The 20,379-nt window shown below is 32.1% G+C and overlaps 2 protein-coding genes across 7 annotated transcripts in view; one reads left to right on the top strand and one right to left on the bottom strand.

The window, feature by feature from the left end:
- Positions 1-7,680, top strand: part of LOC134694649 (nuclear factor 1 X-type-like) — a 41,780-nt gene extending 34,100 nt beyond the window's left edge. For all 5 annotated transcript variants that reach the window (XM_063555701.1, XM_063555720.1, XM_063555693.1 and 2 more), the window contains 4 exons: positions 260-440; positions 1,612-1,748; positions 2,510-2,741; positions 3,340-7,680. In XM_063555701.1, coding sequence (XP_063411771.1) covers positions 260-440; positions 1,612-1,748; positions 2,510-2,741; positions 3,340-3,494 — 705 coding nt within the window. In that variant the 3' untranslated portion in view covers positions 3,495-7,680. The remainder of the gene's footprint in view (positions 1-259; positions 441-1,611; positions 1,749-2,509; positions 2,742-3,339) is intronic.
- Positions 7,681-15,638: 7,958 nt separating this feature from the next.
- LOC134694620 (microtubule-actin cross-linking factor 1, isoforms 1/2/3/4/5-like) overlaps positions 15,639-20,379 on the bottom strand; it is a 141,132-nt gene continuing 136,391 nt past the window's right edge. For both annotated transcript variants that reach the window (XM_063555665.1, XM_063555660.1), the window contains 5 exons: positions 20,136-20,171; positions 19,713-19,745; positions 17,806-17,844; positions 17,261-17,396; positions 15,639-16,819 (listed from right to left, as the gene is read on the bottom strand). In XM_063555665.1, coding sequence (XP_063411735.1) covers positions 16,560-16,819; positions 17,261-17,396; positions 17,806-17,844; positions 19,713-19,745; positions 20,136-20,171 — 504 coding nt within the window. In that variant the 3' untranslated portion in view covers positions 15,639-16,559. The remainder of the gene's footprint in view (positions 16,820-17,260; positions 17,397-17,805; positions 17,845-19,712; positions 19,746-20,135; positions 20,172-20,379) is intronic.

Here is a 20,379-nt window from a genome sequence, read left to right as displayed (position 1 = left end):
TATTCACAGACATGTAGAGTGATTGGTCGAAAACCAGAGCAATATAAGTTATGTCATTTTGATAGTCAGGAAAAGCTAAGTGATGAACAAGGAAGCAAATTGATTCTTGCCTCAGTCACCCACTAAGGTGTGCTATGTTATACTTAATCAACAAAGCTTATTTTCAAAATAGATAAAAAATAAATTATGAGGAACAAATATTATTGAATCTGGAAATGTTTTTTGAATGAAATGTAAAGATATATTTGCTTTTTTCAAGTCAAACTCCTCTACACCATCTATGAAAAGTCCAGCGAAGATGGCTCATTATTTTCCTGGGATGCTGCCTCCACCCCCACCGCCACCTCCAAATCTGGCCAGACCAGTGGCCATAATGAGGACGTCAGATGGACTACCAGTAACCAGTGGTGGCCAATCTTTAATGAGCCCTGCTCCACCAAGTGAGTATACATTGTTTTTTCGAATGGTCAATATTGATGAATCTCTCTGCAAAGTTTGTATAGGTTGCATTGTAAACAATCGTAAATCTTAAATGAGCCCTGCTGAACCAGGCCAGTAAAAGTAAACAACAGTGGCCAATTACTACTCCCTCATGTTGGTATCAATGAGCAGTATTTGATATGTCACATCCCACCGAATGAATAAAGTTGGGAATATGATCTTGCTCCACAAAATGAAAGTAAAAAGAAATTAGTAGACTATTTTAAATAAGCATTTCTCCACACAGGCAATATCAGTTGGGAATATGTTATCAAGAGATAACTTTACCAAATGAAAGAAAATTTCAGAGACACAATATAATATGATACAAGACCACATAGAAAATACATTTGGTTCTTAGATACCACCCTATTAGAAGAAAAAAAATCTGTTGATACATGTACCGGTAGCTTGAAGTTATTGATAATAAAAATGAATAATATACATCTTTGAATTTCTGATCTATGATCTATGAATAGTTTCACATATTGAATTGGATTCCTTTCTGCTACTTTTGTTTACCTCAAGGAAATGTTTGGAAAATAATACTCTAATAATTTCTTTCAAATTTTAAAGGTACACGAATATTCAGTACATATTATTAAACAACACTTCTCCCGAGACATCAGCATAGTTTGAACCAATTCTGATTGTTATTAGGTTCCTCTAACAATAATCAGACAAAAAGTACTGGCACTTCTTAAAAAACCCCAGTAATAACCAGACTACAAGCACTTCTGACACAACACCAGCAAAAAAAACAGTTCAGTTTTGTTATTTTGGCACAACTTTTAGGAATTTTGGATCCTCAATACTCCTAAACTTTGTACTTGTTTGGCTTTATAACTACTGTACTAGTACTTATTTTCGCAATCATGTATTTCAAACAAGTTCGCAGGTAATTATTTTCGGGATTTTATAGTTATTGCCTTTCAGTTGAGAGGTTTGATTTAGATTTGCATGTATTTATTTTTCGCGATTATTAACCAACTGTGAAAATTGTGAAAAAATAAATACATCGCGAAAATGAGTACAATTACAGAATTTTGATAGGAGTGTCACTGATGAGTCTCATGTAGACGTACTAAATTATAATCCTTGTACATTTGATAACTATTTTACCTCTTTTAGGTTCATCTAACAGTAACCACACTACAAGTACGTCTCCTGACACACCACCAGCTAACAGAACAGTTATGACCAGTCCTTTCTCTGTACTTGGTAGACCAGAACATGCGTTTGCACACATCCACCCTCAGGGACATCAAGTAAGTATATCTTTTGCAATTGATTGATTGTAGCTTTAATTTTAGTTTCATAAAAACAGATGATATGGACCAGTCATTGCCTTGGAAGCATCACAGTTGTATGCATTTCAAAATCAGACCTAAACTTAATCAACAGAAAAAGGAATTGCCCATAATTAAAATATGAACAAAATCTAGGTTGTGAGCCAGATGGAAAACCTTAATACAGCGCTTATATACATTTTACCCCCAAGGGTGACTGGGGAATAGAAATATGGTCTCTTGGTCTTCTTCCGACCGGCAGTAAAACACTTGCCGAAGTGAGGCATCAGTTTGGCTGTGCGGGATGTATCAAGTATGCAGTCACGTCTGGTCAGATTGGGGATGTTAAATCCCATGCCTCGTGTAAGGAGAGTGCCACGCTCTTTGCACGTTAAGAACCCTTGCAATAACTCTTTGAGGTGTTCGTAGGTGGCCTGTTGCAAGGCAAAATTTCTGTCCCTATCCAATATACCCTCATTTTCCAGTGGCAGTTCAAATTTCCCCGACCATCATCCCAGATGGCCTCTATTGTTTCAAGACCTACCTATGGTGTTTATTGTGAACTTGTTCTCATCCTGAATATGCATGAAATATTTGCCACTGGACGTTAAGCAACCAACAATCAATCAATGTATACATTTTATAATTATGGTCATATATATGCTTGATTTAGTTTAGTCTATGTAACGGATCAGGAAGTCATTGATTAAGTAGTTAAAATATGATGTGTATAATTTCAGATGTTCTCATACCCCAGTATAAGTCCTGTCAGTATGAATGCCATAAGTGGAGTAATAAGCCCAACAACACTCAGCTTATTAGCTTCACCAGTTGCTACACCCAGGACGACACCCCGGTCGACGCCCATCCCCAGATGGACAAACCCTTTTATATCACTTGATGAGAACATGGATTATGGAATGTTATCCAATTTCTATGGAGTCAACTCAGAGGAACATTTACTCAATGAAGGTATGTTCAATCTTTAACAAAGGGTATGTAACAGGCATATGAAAATTCAGTCAATTTGGAACAGTTGATAACATGGATGGTACCAATTTTACTGCCTTTGATGTGCCTTTCAAAAGTTAATGCAGTGGATGACTCGAGTCAACAATATTTGAAATACAAAAATCTGATATAAATGTGGGAGATCTGATAAAACCAGAAAAGACAAAAAATATGAATAAAACCAAGTTGAGGAATTAGAGCTAATCATGTCAGAAGAAGATACATTCCCTAAGTTAAAATAATTTCCTAAGTTGTATTACAGCTAACTTCCAAAAACTTTTGAATGGAGCTTGTGATCTCATTAACTTGAAACTTCTTACATCTATGCATTATGATACGAACTTTACCAAAATAATATGCCAAATTAGGGTATTGACATATAAGTTGTGGTATGATTACCAGTAAGTCAGCTTTCTTCCGGAGATCAAATAAGGTAGACATTAGCATTATAGGTCACTATTTGGCCTTCAACAATGACCAAACCATACTACAGAACAAGCTAAAAAAAGATCAAATTTAAAACACTGTTAATTATTTTTTTGTTTGCTTTATATTTCAGAGAGATATTATAACAACTCACATAACAGTGATGGTTTAGAAGCATCAGGTTCAAGTACCAACAGTGGACCTTCAACTGGTTCTCACACGCACCACTCCACACCAGGTCCACCAAGTCCACAAGAACCCTCAAAACCGACTCCACAACCAACTTGACATTAGTAATCTTAGGGTGCTGAGCTGTGATATAATAGTGTGCCTCCCTTGGGGACATGACACACCCACCTTGTTCCCAGGGGACCTGTACATATGCTGGTTGTTTGTCCTGGCATTTGAAAGCTTTACAGATTTGTGTTTAGTATTACTACAGTGATATTAACAGCCAAATATATATATATCTATATCCATTGTTAAAAATACTATGCAACATTGTAAGTGTTAGTGATTGTTAAAACTAGTCGTCATTTTTTTGTGTGAACATTACTAGTCCAAAGTGCTACCCCCTATAACTGTGATCTGTAATATATATTCTGTATTTAATATTATAATCTTCTATTTATTTTCTTTTTCATATTATATAGAGTTTTTTTCTTCAAAGAATCAGGAAATAAAAAAATTATAAAAAATTAGTTCAAATTAATTAAAAATGATTAGCGATCAGTTAGATAAATTTATCACACACATTATATCATGTTTGTTGTGGTTTCAAGCATAAACTTGTAAATTTTTTGTAACTTTCAAAATGTTGAGCATAAACAATAGGAAATATTTGGTAGATAACTTATTAATTATTAAAGGTCCTCTAAATTACGTGTTATTTCAGAAAGCAATAACTTAAAATATAGAATTTGATATTTGAAAACTTATTTGTTTGAATGTTTTACAAAATAAATTTCTTTGAGTAAGACTTTTTAAGTTCATATAATTGGTGGTTTTGTTGAAATTTGTTTGTCAAACTGCTGAATAAATTGTCTTCCTGTTTTGTGTAACAATAATTAGATATATCATGTTAATCCTATGAGGCTGTTCTAACCCGGTGTTGTATTAGTTTTTATAAAATCTCTTTCTGTCCCTTTTTCTTTTGAAGTAGATGCAATTTAAATATTGGAACCTCACTATGGCAACTGAATTATAGTTAACTAATGAGTGAACAAAATTAATCAACAGTATTATGTCAAAAATTGTTCTTACAGTGATAGTACATGAACATAGTGTTGAATATTATCGTCTTGCTTTCTCCAATAGAAATGGAATGCTAGTGTCTGATAAACAATTATTGTATGCAAGAAAACAAACATGTGCCTTTGTATTGATGAAAAACTGAATACCTTGCCTCTTATTTAACCCCTTTAATGTTAGCTTTGATTATAAGTGGGTGTTTTTTTATGTCTAGCAAAGAATTTGGAGGGAGCAAAACTAAACTATTCCAGAGATCATTTATACCATAGAATGCAGCCCACGGAATGTTTCACCACGTTTGGGAAGATATCACATGTCTTTAGATTTTTATTCTTTATTCGATGCAATATTACAATACACAATTATATATATAATATATTAGTATATTGTTAATTATTTAATAACTCTTCACCTTGAAATTATTGAAAATTGAAGGAAAATATTACTTGACACCTATTTTTGATTTATAAATTTCAAATTTTAAACTGTTGTTTCATAATTTTATAGACAATAGAATTTGGTCAGATTAAAAAAAAAAAAATTCTACATAGTTTAAAACTAACTATTTATCCAGAATAAACTTCATAGACAGCGTTTTCTGTCAAAATTAATTCAGGGAATGAAAAATATTCTAAAATGTCAGTATTAAAGGAAAATTGATGTACCATAAATGAAGAAAATGATCTTGCAGTAGAATGTAGACCCATTGTTGTGATATTGTTTTGTTTAAGAAATGAAAATTTTGATAGTTTTATCTTTCCTCCAATTTATATCATATCTACCTCACTGTATGCACATAATTAAAATAATATGCACTTTGTATATGGAAGTTTGTACATTGTTGAATTGTTACAACTTGTTTTAATGAATATGTTTATCATGTCACCAAATATATAAAATCTCATCTTTGAAGATCATATTGCTAAAATTTCATCACAATTTTGTAGTGATTTTGTAGCAATATATTTCATGTATATATATGTAAATTATTAAATCGCAAAGGGCTTTCAATGAACAAATCAAAGATCATGCAACTGTTGGAATAAGACCGTGTAGTGCTGGTAGTTTGCTGTGTGTGTTAATACTCGTGTAAATAGTACAACAAATGGCATTTTGTTATCTTCAATCATGTTTGTATTTTTTTATATTAATTTTATTATTTATTTATAGATTAGCCACATCGTGTATGAAATCCACATTTGTATATCTACATTGTAAATTTTTGTTTTTATTTATTATTTTGTTATTATTAGTGTCTAAATCTTTGTTAAATTTCTTGCCATTGTTAATTTGCATTTTAACAAAGAAGTAGATATTATGTTAGACTAGTTGTTAATACGTTGCTATTTTTTATTTATTCTCTATATCTCGGTTAACGCCAAACTTTTAAAATAATTTAATCAGGAAATTTTATTTTTGTGCAAAGATTTACTGGGTAAGCAGGAAATTATTTTATGTGAACAACAGAATAAAATGGAATTTCTTTAACATAATTATACTCTTATCTGTAAAATCTTCCAAATATTTTAGTAAAGATCAAAATTAAAAACTAGATGTGTTTTGATAACATTAACAAATAGTTCAACTAATATTCATGAAATGACAAAAAGAACAAAAAGAAAATCACATTCTGTTTATATACATTAAAGTATCAAAAAGTGTTATTGAAATTATTGGAAATCCTCATTTCTTGGCAGATTATTTTTCATTTCAAATTTCAGAGTGGAATTGTTGTGTATTACATAGCTTAAATATAATTATCATTAGAAATTTTATTTAGCAGTGTTTTTCTTAGGTAGAAGTTTGTTTTCTGGAGTAGATGTGTTTACAAAACATTGAAAATAACAGAATTGTTGTATTCTCGGATAGTTTGTTACCCTTCCATTATGTTTCAAGTCCAATGCTATTTGAGATTTTTACATAGTTCTTGCTGTTTCTATTCTACAAAGATCATAGGCATATGAAATGTCAGTGTCCTTTCAGTATACTATGATTTTACAGATCTCCAAGCTATATTATTGTGAAACATTGAACCTTGGTATAGATAGAAAGACAGATTATACAAGTAGTTTTTATACGACCGGAAAGGTCAACCAGATATTTTATAGACCCCAAAACATTTAATTTATGAAAAAGTAATTCAGATTTGAATAATAACTACAGGCCAGTTCACCCTTATTCAAATACTCTAATGCTTTCTGAAGAAATGCGGATAATTGCTGATAGTTGAACATGGCCTAGAAACATTATTGCCAAATTTCTTAGCCAAAAGAATAACTTGGGGGATCAAACCTAGAACTTGGTTACAGCCAGTTTAACCTTTGCATGAAAACCATGTTGTTATGCTTGTTATTATATCATGTTGTTTTGTATATTTTGTTTCCATTAGCTGGTGTTACTGTATAGAGTAGCTATCATAAACAGTGTAAATAAGTTTGTATACATATGCTTTAATTTATTATTTTTCGAGTGTGAGACGTACATGAGATGGGGGTGGAACCTTGACTGATGTCAAGGTTTTGGACACTTTAATGTGTCTATGATCTGTGATCACATTTATACAGAATGGGGTCTGTTGTTATGTTTTTATACTGTTAAACATTTGATTTAGTGTTTTTGTATATTTTAAAAAAATGATACAAAAATAACATGTATTTTAATGAGTGATTTTGTGTCAGGGTATATAATATTAAGACGTATAGACTTTCATCCCAAGTTTTCTGTTAATATGTCAAACCTCTATTGCATGAAAGATGCATGATTAGATTATTTTTTTCTTAAATCACAAAAATAAAAGTATATTGGCTTAAAATAGGAGTTTGAAATTAAATACATAATATGCAACCAAATTGAAGTGGTACATATAGTGCCTTATTAATTAGAAATTTAGTAAGGAGATAACAATTTTCTTTAATTTTTATTTTATTAAAGAAACAGTTAAAAATCTTTTTAATACTTGGATTATTCTTGTGTCCTAATTTTTTTTATCATTTATATTCCATAATTGAATCTCTTTGATGCATAATTCATTTTAACAAATAGAGGTAATGAAATACTGATTGTTATTAATCGTTGACAGAGTTATCTAACTTGGTTACTACATTAATATGGAAACTTGCACCCTGATAAAGTTTCGAAATCTACACAGTGGTGTAGAAAAGTGGCATACAGACTGTATCCATTTATATTTTAGCAAATAAACACAAAATCTGGTTTTTATATACATTTGTAGTTGTTGTTTATATACCCTAGATTCTGGTGTCAGTAGGTTGATAAGTTCATGTTTTGGAACCGCACCTTTGCTACCAGTTTTGTTAATCCAAAATCAATTTTACATATATCCATACAGGTAATTCAATTTTTCCCAAATTAAGTTAAGAGGGGGGATGGGGGGTGTCAGTGAAAAAAACTATGTGAATTGAGTTTTTTAGGGTACATTGAACTTTTGATGTCGTCCCTTAAAGGGTCAATAAAGCAGTTGCTGTGTGTTCATGGCTCATGCTATGATGATGATACACTTGAATTTCTGGATTAACTGTTGGATATTCTTCCAAAAACATTCTTTGTTAAAAAAAAGTTTTTGTGAACATCAGCAGGGACTCACCTTCTTTACTAACCATCGATATTATGTTGATTGTCCTCAATATAAAGTTCTACAACAACTATCACAAGTTCTACAACAACTATCACATAAACTCAACATGATCCAAGAAATTGAGGTCAAGGTCAGAAGAACCAAACCAGAAATACATGTACACCTTACAATCATTTCATACACCAATTACTTCAAATATAGTTAAACTAAAGAAACAAACTTAATAATAAAAAACTTTAAGATTAATCAATGAAACATAAAAATGAGACAAAGGTCAGATAAACCCTATAAGACAGATATATGCACCTTACAATACATGCTTTTAATTTAGCAGACTGATTACATTTAGTTTCTAAGAAGCAAACTGTACAAGGAAAAGTTCAGATTGTTCAGACATATACTCCTTGCAATCATTCCATATACCAAGTTGCTTATAGTACAAATGTACTAGAAAAACAGACAAACAAACACACAATTTTTTTTTAACATTGAGTAATGAACCATAAACATGAGGTGAAGGTCATATATAAGATGCCCCCTGACAAGAACATTGTAAAATAATTTCTTTCTCTAAATATTGTCGACTTATTGTTGCATACAGTATAAGAAAAAAACACCACAGCACAAATCTTACTTGAACCACTGAACCATGAAAATAAGATCAAGGTCAGATTACACAAGCCAGATGGACATCTACAATAATTTACAGTATCTGAGATATGAACTTGACGACGAAAACTTAAACTCGTTCACTGATCCATTAAATGAGATCGAAGTAAAGTGAAAACTGTCTGTTTGGCATGAGGACCTTGCAAAGACAGAAATTAAGAAAACAAAATTCTCAACTTTTTTTTAAAGTAGTAACAAAACCATAAAAATGATGTCAAGAACAATTGCCATCTGACAGACGACAACTTCATAACATTAGGCTAACCAGACGGTAAAAAAACCTGACAATCCTTGTCAATTAAGATTGAGTTCAACACAGGCCTCATCAAGAAATTAAGTCCCAATATAATAACACAAAGACTTCAGTTGAATTTTAACAATTCACTTCTGATTTTCAAGAATTATCTCCCATGAAAAACTTATATTTTGGTTTCTGGAACAAATCAATTGAAATTAGTAATTTGCCTAATTTCATATTTGTCATTATTGGTTTATGTTCCTTGATAACATGAAATACATTACCTGTGGTAACTGATTGACAATTATTTCGTGCTTGTAATAGCAATTCATAAAACCATATCTAGAAGGCTGTCTGCAATGTCAGATTAGCCGACTACAACTTGCTCCTTTATAATGTAAGAAACTATTGTCATACATGAAATATAATGTTCAATAGCCATATCTTTCCTTCCCATTGGTAAACACAAGAGCAGTTTTTTTCACCTCTTATTTCAAAGTTATTGGACTTACACCATCAGCATTTTTTACATTTTGCATACCAACTACATCTGCTTTGATAAATTTTTCAAATGTTTTTTTTTTCTTTACACTGTTTTGGTGAAAGTAAGCTAAGATTCAAATTTGAATATTTTGATTATCTTTACCATTTTGCTGGAAAATAGAATTTATTTTCTGTTCAATGTAAACTTTTGTACACTTCCACTGGAAATTACAATGAGTTTTTCGATTTACATCTTAGTAACAAAAATTGTTAAGAACAGGAAAACACCAAGCAGGTTTGATTTATAATGGCTTAGTAGATCTTAGAAGGCCTTGGACTTTAGGACCAATCAGACTCCCTTAAAGGCCTCTTGAAGTTTTCCTTTAGAACGAAAAAAGCAACCTTTATAATTTTGTTTTATTTCATTTCATTTTTATCTGTTCTTGAAAAGCAGAACTCTTTTGATTGGCAGCAGATAAGCACATCATAGGATCATAAGTCATAATTATGTAAGTAAGTAACAGCAAACATCACTACATGTGATTAATCTCATTAAACTTTTTCCAGTTTTTAGCTCACCTGTCCCGAAGGGACAAGTGAGCTTATGCCATCACTTGGCGTCCGTCGTCGTCCGTCGTCTGTCGTCCGTCGTCGTAAACAATTTCAAGAATCTTCTCCTCTGAAACTACTGGGCCAAATACTTTCAAACTTTAACTGAATGTTCCTTAGGGTATCTAATTTATAAATTGTATCCGAAGTTTTGATCTATCAACAAACATGGTCGCCATTGCTAAAAATAGAACATAGGGGTCAAATGCAGTTTTTGGCTTATAACTCAAAAACCAAAGCATTTAGAGCAAATCTGACATGGGGTAATATTGTTTATCAGGTGAAGATCTATCTGCCCTGAAATTTTCAGATGAATCAGACAACCCGTTGTTGGGTTGCTGCCCCTGAATTGGTAATTTTAAGGAAATTTTGCTGTTTTTGGTTATTATCTTGAATATTATTATAGATAGAGATAAACTGTAAACAGGAATAATGTTCAGCAAAGTAAGATTTACAAATAAGTCAACATGATGGAAATGGTCAGTTGACCCCTTTAGGAGTTATTGCCCTTTATAGTCAATTTTTAACCATTTTTCGTAAATCTTAGTAATCTTTTACAAAAATCTTCTCCTCTAAAACTACTAGGCCAAATACTTCCAAACTTTAACTGAATGTTCCTTAGGGTATCTAGTTTGTAAATTGTATCCGAAGTTGTGATCTATCAACAAACATGGTCGCCATTGCTAAAAATAGAACATAGGGGTCAAATGCAGTTTTTGGCTTATAACTCAAAAACCAAAGCATTTAGAGCAAATCTAACATGGGATAATATTGTTTATCAGGTCAAGATCTATCTGCCCTGAAATTTTCAGATGAATCAGACAACCTGTTGTTGGGTTGCTGCCCCTGAATTGGTAATTTTAAGGAAATTTCGCTGTTTTTGGTTATTATCTTGAATATTATTATAGATAGAGATAAACTGTAAACAGGAATAATGTTCAGCAAAGTAAGATTTATAAATAAGTCAACATGACGGAAATGGTCAGTTGACCCCTTTAGGAGTTATTGCCCTTTATAGTCAATTTTTAACCATTTTTCGTAAATCTTAGTAATCTTTTACAAAAATCTTCTCCTCTGAAACTACTGGGCCAAATACTTCCAAACTTTAACTGAATGTTCCTTAGGGTATCTAGTTTGTAAATTGTATCCGAAATTGTGATCTATCAACAAACATGGTCGCCATTGCTAAAAATAGAACATAGGGGTCAAATGCAGTTTTTGGCTTATAACTCAAAAACCAAAGCATTTAGAGCAAATCTGACATGGGATAATATTGTTTATCAGGTCAAGATCTATCTGCCCTGAAATTTTCAGATGAATCAGACAACCTGTTGTTGGGTTACTGCCCCTGAATTGGTAATTTTAAAGAAATTTTGCTGTTTTTGGTTATTATCTTGAATATTATTATAGATAGAGATAAACTGTAAACAGCAATAATGTTCAGCAAAGTAAGATTTACAAATAAGTCAACATGACGGAAATGGTCAGTTGACCCCTTTAGGAGTTATTGCCCTTTATAGTCAATTTTTAACCATTTTTCGTAAATCTTAGTAATCTTTTACAAAAATCTTCTCCTCTAAAACTACTGGGCCAAATACTTCCAAACTTTAACTGAATGTTCCTTATGGTATCTAGTTTGTAAATTGTATCAGAAGTTATGATCTATCAACAAACATGGTCGCCATTGCTAAAAATAGAACATAAGGGTCAAATGCAGTTTTTGGCTTATAACTCAAAAACCAAAGCATTTAGACCAAATCTGACGTTGGGTTATATTGTTTATCAGGTCAAGATCTATCTGCCCTGAAATTTTCAGATGAATCAGACAACCTGTTGTTGCCCCTGAATTGATAATTTTAAGGAAATTTTGCTGTTTTTGTTTATTATCTTGAATATAATTATAGATAGAAATAAACTGTAAACAGCAATAATGTTCAGCAAAGTAAGATCTTCAATTAAGTCAATTTGACCAAAATTGTCAATTGACCCCTTAAGGAGTTATTGCCCTTTAAAGACTTTTTTCACAATTTGCTCATCATGTTGACTTACTTTAAAAAATCTTCTCCTTTGAAACTGCTGTATCAATTTCAGCCAAACTTAGGCTAAATGAGTTTCAGAGTATCTAGTATAAATTTTATATTTTATTTCCTTGTATGTCAAGAAACATAGCTCCTATGGCTAAAATAGAACATAGGAGAAAATGATTATTTTTTTTGGCTTTTGAAGAAAATAGGACGATCCAAAAAACATTTAAATAAATTGAAAAGCCAAAATAATCATTGATGAGAGATTTAACCAAAAGAATTAAGGTGAGCGATTCAGGCTCTTGAGAGCCTCTTGTTTTTATAGCTTCCAACACCAATAAAACAATACAATATTGACATGATCGAAAAGAAAATATGGATAAACCAAGCCAAACAAACATGTACACTTTAAAATCATTACATACCAGGGGCAGATTTAGGCGGGGGCGTGGCGGGCGTGCGCCCCCCCTAAAATTTGCAAAGCATGGGTTGACTTCAACATATTAAAGTATCAAAAGAGACCATTCAATCTTTTTTAACATTCAAAGTATATTATAAAACAGTCAGTTTAACAGAATCAACATTATTACTAATCAACTGACCTACGCTTTATTAAAGTTCAATAAATAATTCCAAAGGAAGGTGTCAAACGCGGAGCTGCGTTTGATGACAAATCGATAATTGGTTTTTAGCAGTTAAAGTAAAAAAAAAATGTTACATTGAATTTTCGGTTTTTATAATCAATTTTATTGATAACCGAAGTTCCAAAACATCCCTTACTCACTTCAATTTCACAATTTCATCATGACACGGTCAAGAAAACAGTCGGCAGGTGAAATTCTTTTATTGAAAGATATATAGAAATACTGTTTCAAGCGAAAGGTTAGTTTTATTAATTTGTATCTCTGTGTCTATATGTATTTCTCACTTGCAACCTAAATATTCAGCCGAATGCTGTACCGTATTATTGTATGCTTGGGATCCCAAAAAAATAAATATAACTGCGTAAATGCATCTCATTCTGATTTTAGTTGTTGGTGGCGAACACAGTAAAGTCTGGCACGACCTCCGAAAATCAAAAAAGTATTTTAAAAAGCAGATAGTATGAAAAGACAATTAAAAATCGCTGGTAGAACATTTTTAGTATGAAAAATATATTGGTCAGGTGAGCAATTGTGATATCGTCTCACTTTGCGTCCGTCTGTCCGCCCGTCTATCTGTAGAATGTTGTCAGGTTTGGATTAAGGCGGTTTCAGCTTGAAACTTGAATTCCTCGCTTATTTTAACACACAATAGTTCGAGATATCTACATTTCACCCCCTTTAGAAGAATATTTCAAAAATTTTAGATAAAAAAAAATCCAAAATTTTTTCGCCTCGCTCCGCTCGGCAAAAATAAAAATCTGCGCCCCTCCTAACTGAAAATCCTGGATCCGATCCTGGGAAAACTTGCATGTTTGTGGTCATTTAAATTTGTGGTTTTGTCCAAGTCTTTTATACAAGCTTATAGAAAATTTTCATTCGTTGAACATTTGATTTAGTGGTTCACCTTTACCCACGAAATCCACAAAATATGGTATCCAATGAATAATAATGAATCCACAGTAATTAGATTTTCCTCGTTTGAACTGTTTTACATAAGTCATTTTAAGGCTATTTATAAGTTACAATTTGGTACAGGTTTTGCTGGTTGTTGAAGGCAGTAAAGGGATTTTCATTGAATGGTTAATGTTTTTTTTTCTTATCTTTTTTTAAAATTTTTAATGACCTGACAATTGCTAGGTGACAAAACACTGAGCAATGTACCGTGAAAATGAAGTCAAGGTCAAATAAAACCTGCACGACTGACATATAGATCATAAAATATTTCCATACACCAAATATAGTTGACCTATGGCATATAGTATTAGATAAAAAGACAAAAACTCAAAAACTTAACTATAACCACTGAACCATGAAAATGAGGTCATGGTCAGATGACACCTGTCTGCTAGACATGTACACCTTACAATCATTCCATATACCAAATATAGTAGACCTATTGCATATAGTATAAGAAAAACAGACCAAAACGCAAAAACTTAACTATAACCACTGAACCATGAAAAATGAGGTCAAGGTCAGATGACACCTGCCAGTTGGACATGTACACCTTACAGTCCTTCCATACACCGAAAATACTAGCCCTATTGCTTATAGTATCTGAGACATGAACTTGACCACCAAAACTTAACATTGTCCACTGATCCATGAAATGAGGTCGAGGTCAAGTGAAAACTGTCTGACGGGCATGAGGACCTTGCAAGGTACGCACATACCAATTATAATTATCCTATTACTCATAATAAGAGAGAATTCAACATTACAAAAAATCTGAACTTTTTTTTCAAGTGGTCACTGAACCATGAAAATTAAGGTCAAAGACATTTGACATTTGACTGACGGAAACTTCGTAACATGAGGCATCCATATACAAAGTATGAAGCATCCAGGTCTTCCACCTTCTAAAATAAAAAGCGTATAAAAAGTTAGCCACGATGCCGCCATAGCTGCTGGGTCACTATCTCTATGTCGAGCTTTCTGCAACAAAAGTTGCAGGATCGACAATAAAAATGGTTGATACTTAAGATTTTAACAAATAAGAAGCAAATATTCTTACAACTCAATAATACAGCCGATATCGGTTTGCAAACTTTCTGTAAAATTCCAAAGATCTGGGTTAATAATTTTTTTTTCAAATGTGACCATCTTTCGACATTTTGGCTGAAGAAATGGCCCCAAGTTCCTAAAAAAATACCATAATAGCAGGTGCATAGCCACATAGCCACAAATTAGATGTAAAGTTTCCCCCAACCCCCCCCATTTGAATCACAATACTGCAACCTGGTAGAAAAAGAGGACAGTCAGGATTTCGAAAATCTAGTTGAACTCTACCACATGTTCAAGAGCCTGTCCCAAGTCAGCAACCTCTTAATTGTTGTATGTTAAATCTTAATGTTTTCTTTTTTGGAGAATTTGGTGTTTAATTCAGATATTTTATGCCTCTGTTAAATGTAGTCACATCTTTCATAGACACAAACAGATTCAGAACATAACATTGTAAAGAATAATGTCTGTCGTTTTTTTATCATTGGGTTATTGTCTCTTTATCATATAGCCTATATAATTATTGAATGAAATTAAATGAAATCATACTTCTCTGATGGGCTGGAAATTGAGCAGAAAACATTTATTTTATGAAGTAGTTAACAGTCTGTATATATATGTAATATTTGCTGAAAGTTTCAATAGGTTCAACTGATGAGTCTACATTAACTATTTTGGCTATGCGAGTGGAAAAATTTATGGATAAGAGACAATATGGCAGTATTCACGCTTAACCACAAGTCCTACAGCATTGGCTTGTAAAATTGTGTCTGGCTAGTCTTCTCTTCAAGCCAACATAAGCTTTCAAAAATTGACTTGTGGACTCAAAAAGTTCAGTGTGAAGGTGTCAGGTTTCTGTTTAAAATGTGTTTTAAGGCAGTTTTAACTCTGTTGGCATGGTAACAAATACTAAACAAATATGTGAGATTCTTTTATTGTGTCGCTTTTACTTGCTTACATATAGCAAGGCAGTACATATATATAGATAAATATATACATACTAAAAAAAATCACACCCTGTAGTCATGGTAACCATTCATACAACATACATAGGAATGATATAGCACTTCAGACATGTCGTAGACATATCGTAAAAATTTGTTGCTAAATTACAAAATACACATATAATGTCAACTGATTAATAATCTTTTCTGCTACTTGGCAAAAGAAGAAATAATTTGAAGTACTCAATTTTGTATCATTGACTTGTAAATTGGATAAAGGGAGAAATGATTTCATATCTAATAACAACAGCAGCAGCACCAATTTAATAGTCTCTCCCTTTATCAAATATACACCAATCAAAAACAAGACTTTATCAAACAGTAACCAATCATTTCAACTATCTCAAAAACAATTATCTAATAACATGCATTCTTACTTCCACATCAAACAGGATAGAAAAATTGTTTACTCTAGTATATACAATTATAAAGCTATGATCTGTGTATAAATAACTATATACATATAACAAAAATAGGGAATTTAGTATCACATTATGAAGATATAATTAATGACAGCAATGGAATATGATCTAAATGCTTAATATCACAAGCTTGATATTCAAATAACCTAGCAATGTTCCCATATAATAACTATTTCCATCTTTTTTTTGCAAGTTTTACATGCAACATGGTAGCAATGTTCCCATATCATTTCCATCTTTTTTTGCAAGTTTTACATGTAACATGGTAGCAATGTTCCCATATTATTTCCATCTTTTTTTGTAGGTTTCACATGTAACATGGTGAACAATAATAATTACAGCCATACTGATAATCTGCCTTTAACTAGAACTAAAGCAGCAAAATTAAATATATATCCTATATGAATAATGAATTATTTTTTCCGTGCTGGCGATGGTTTTGGTATTTTTGATACTTTTTTGGAGGCTGATGTTGGTGTTGAAGTTCTACGTGTTTGTATCACATGTGTTTGGTATGTCATTGTTGTGGTGTTACGACCACCGTGATTTTTTGTCTCTTGTTGCACTGTTGTAAATATTTCTGGTTCACTGGCTTCTGATGCCTCACTGTCTGCACGACTTGGTGGTCGACTACTTGTACTAGCTCGACTCGAACTACGACTTACAGGGGTAGCTGAAAAGAAAAAAAACATACATATACAATCTATTGATAATTTTGTAACTAACAGGCTATTATTTGAACTTGGAATTATTTTTAATTATGGAATTTGCTTGATTTCTTGTTACTGAAATTTTTTAAAAGTTCCATGCTTATTCTGTTCTGAAATGTTCTGTGCTGCGCACAACACTTTATATTACAAAGAAAATAGTATATTTTTAATAGAATGTACTGTGCCGCGTACAACACTATCTAACCAAATACATTGTATGGAAAGTGTTATTAACCGCTCAAAAGATCATAATACCCACAATACTCCAATTTGAAAAAGAAAACAACCTCAACAATAAATACATATTCCATAGTGTTTTGTTACAATTTTCTAAAAGTCAAAGCCATCTTTGTGAATATCCATTTTTTTCATTTGTTTTCGAAGATCTGTAGGCCTATACTGACCTGGACTTTTCATTATATCTCTGCTGACTTTAGGTTTACTCATTCTATCACCAGACATAATCTGTCGTACTTCAACATCAGGGCTGTTCTTCATCCTTTGTCGCCATGGTGTTGGGTACTGGGTTTTCTCTCGTATCTGTAAGTATAAATTTAAGATCCTTCATTTAAACTTTTAAATAAAAAAATGTAAAATTGTGTCTGAATGATTAGTGCCATCATGTTAGTCATTACTAGTCCTAATCTGTGGTTTAATTTTATTATTAGGCCACAACATTGAAATTTTTTACTGCAACTATATATATCTATAAAAACCAGATCAGGACCACAATTAGATAAAACAAAGACATATGCTAACCTACACATCTTACAGGTAATAGGCATATGTTCATATGAATATATTGCTTAGCGAGACCTAACTCTGGTTTAACAAATTAAATTTTACAGAAGATGACATCATGTGTGAAAACTATAACAAAATGTCTACTGATATTTGTATGTTTATCCTCCTTAAATATTGTATGTGAACCAAATCTATGTTTACTTACATGTATACTAGGTACAGAGAGAGCTCTCTTTGTCCTTTGCTGCATTAATTCAAATGTACGAAATAATAATTAAAATCTAAACATGTTAAATGAGTTAAGAATTTCTTTTTTTAACCTTGGAACACATTTTATTTTGTTAAATTGTAATATTTATCTTTATTAGGGATTTCAAAATGTGTATGTATTTACTTTTGGTAGAAACTCCTGAAGTGGATACCTTATTTAATGCAGGGTTGCCAATATATGAAATAAATTATTTTCAAAGTGAGTGCCAATGTGACAACAATACTTCATCTCTGGAATCTTTTTTTCAAATGCTGATGGACATGTGTCATCAGGATAATTTACATACAGAGAGTGTTATCAGGACAATTTACATACAGAGAGTGTCATCAGGACAATTTACATACAGAGAGTGTCATCAGGACAATTTACAGACAGAGAGTGTTATCAGGACAATTTACATACAGAGAGTGTTATCAGGACAATTTACATACAGAGAGTGTTATCAGGACAATTTACATACAGAGAGTGTTATCAGGACAATTTACATACAGAGAGTGTTATCAGGACAATTTACATACAGAGAGTGTTATCAGGACAATTTACAGACAGAGAGTGTCATCAGGACAATTTACATACAGAGAGTGTCATCAGGACAATTTACATACAGAGAGTGTCATCAGGACAATTTACATACAGAGAGTGTCATCAGGACAATTTACATACAGAGAGTGTCATCAGGACAATTTACATACATAGAGTGTTATCAGGACAATTTACAGACAGAGAGTGTCATCAGGACAATTTACAGACAGAGAGTGTCATCAGGACAATTTACAGACAGAGAGTGTCATCAGGACAATTTACATACAGAGAGTGTTATCAGGACAATTTACATACAGAGAGTGTTATCAGGACAATTTACAGACAGAGAGTGTCATCAGGACAATTTACATACAGAGAGTGTTATCAGGACAATTTACAGACAGAGAGTGTCATCAGGACAATTTACAGACAGAGAGTGTCATCAGGACAATTTACATACAGAGAGTGTCATCAGGACAATTTACATACAGAGAGTGTTATCAGGACAATTTACATACAGAGAGTGTCATCAGGACAATTTACATACAGAGAGTGTCATCAGGACAATTTACAGACAGAGAGTGTTATCAGGACAATTTACAGACAGAGAGTGTCATCAGGACAATTTACATACAGAGAGTGTCATCAGGACAATTTACATACAGAGAGTGTCATCAGGACAATTTACATACAGAGAGTGTCATCAGGACAATTTACATACAGAGAGTGTCATCAGGACAATTTACATACAGAGAGTGTCATCAGGACAATTTACATACAGAGAGCAACTGAAGTAGAAAACTTGTTACATTAAATTTGACTTCCCAATGTGTGTTGTATTGGATGAGAGAAATAACAAAGAAGGGAAGTAGAGAGTTATAAATAGATCACACAAATAAAGTTTGTTTAAAAGTAAACTTGACTTCTGTTTCATTCTATATGTTCTGAGGGTTTGGTATTTGAGGAACAAATTTAAGACGGTTCCAATCACTTCATGAGGTTTCCCTTCTTATTCAGTATAATAGGTTTCTGAATCCTAGCATGAAGATATGTCAACGTAATGTATTTAAACTTAAATAACATGTATACAGATGTTTGTCTGTTTATCCTCCTTTATTTATATACATCAGCCAAACCAATTAACTACTTACACTGGGTAATATATAAATCACCCAAATCAATTAACTACTTACACTGGGTAATATATAAATCACCCAAACCAATTAACTACTTACACTGGGTAATATATAAATCACCCAAATCAATTAACTACTTACACTGGGTAATATATAAATCACCCAAATCAATTAACTACTTACACTGGGTACGGAGAGAGCTCTCCTCGTCCTTGGCTGCATTAAGTTAAATGTTGGAAATAAACATTAGTATTCAACTTTTATTAAATGAGTCTTATCAAGAAATTTATTTCTTTTGTCAAAATTTAAAGAATTTCCATGAATCATTAAGTTATCTTGATGTAGTATCAGAAAACATTTCAAGTAAAACCTTTAAAATAAAACTATGTAGTATAAGCAAATATGAGGTCACGAGAATTGATTTTCAATTTTCTTTTAAAGCATAAAATAAAATTAACTGACAGCCTATTGAAATGATGTGATTAAATATATATATATATATATATACGAGTCTAAATTGAAAACTACGTTCAAACCTATGACTGCGTTGGATAAAAACCGCATTGAAAACTATATATATATTGGGACAATCTATTGTAACCTTACCCTGGGAACAGCAAGAGAATTCCTTTTCCTGTGCCTCTGATTGCATTAACATAAATGGAATAATCATGAACAAAATGTTTCATTGTTTAAGACAATTTACCAATAGTAGAGATAATTGATAGATAAGTTTTTCTACATAATTTAGAAATACCACAAAGTGAAAAAATATTTAAATCTTTTCATTTTAAAATTAATAATTACCTATTTATTTTGAATGTAGAGCATGTTTTTAAAGCAACTATTT

The sequence above is a fragment of the Mytilus trossulus genome, chromosome 1, assembly GCF_036588685.1.
Source record: "Mytilus trossulus isolate FHL-02 chromosome 1, PNRI_Mtr1.1.1.hap1, whole genome shotgun sequence".
In the NCBI taxonomy this organism is placed as follows: Eukaryota; Metazoa; Mollusca; class Bivalvia; order Mytilida; family Mytilidae; genus Mytilus; species Mytilus trossulus.
This window is presented reverse-complemented; position numbering and strand designations above follow the sequence as displayed.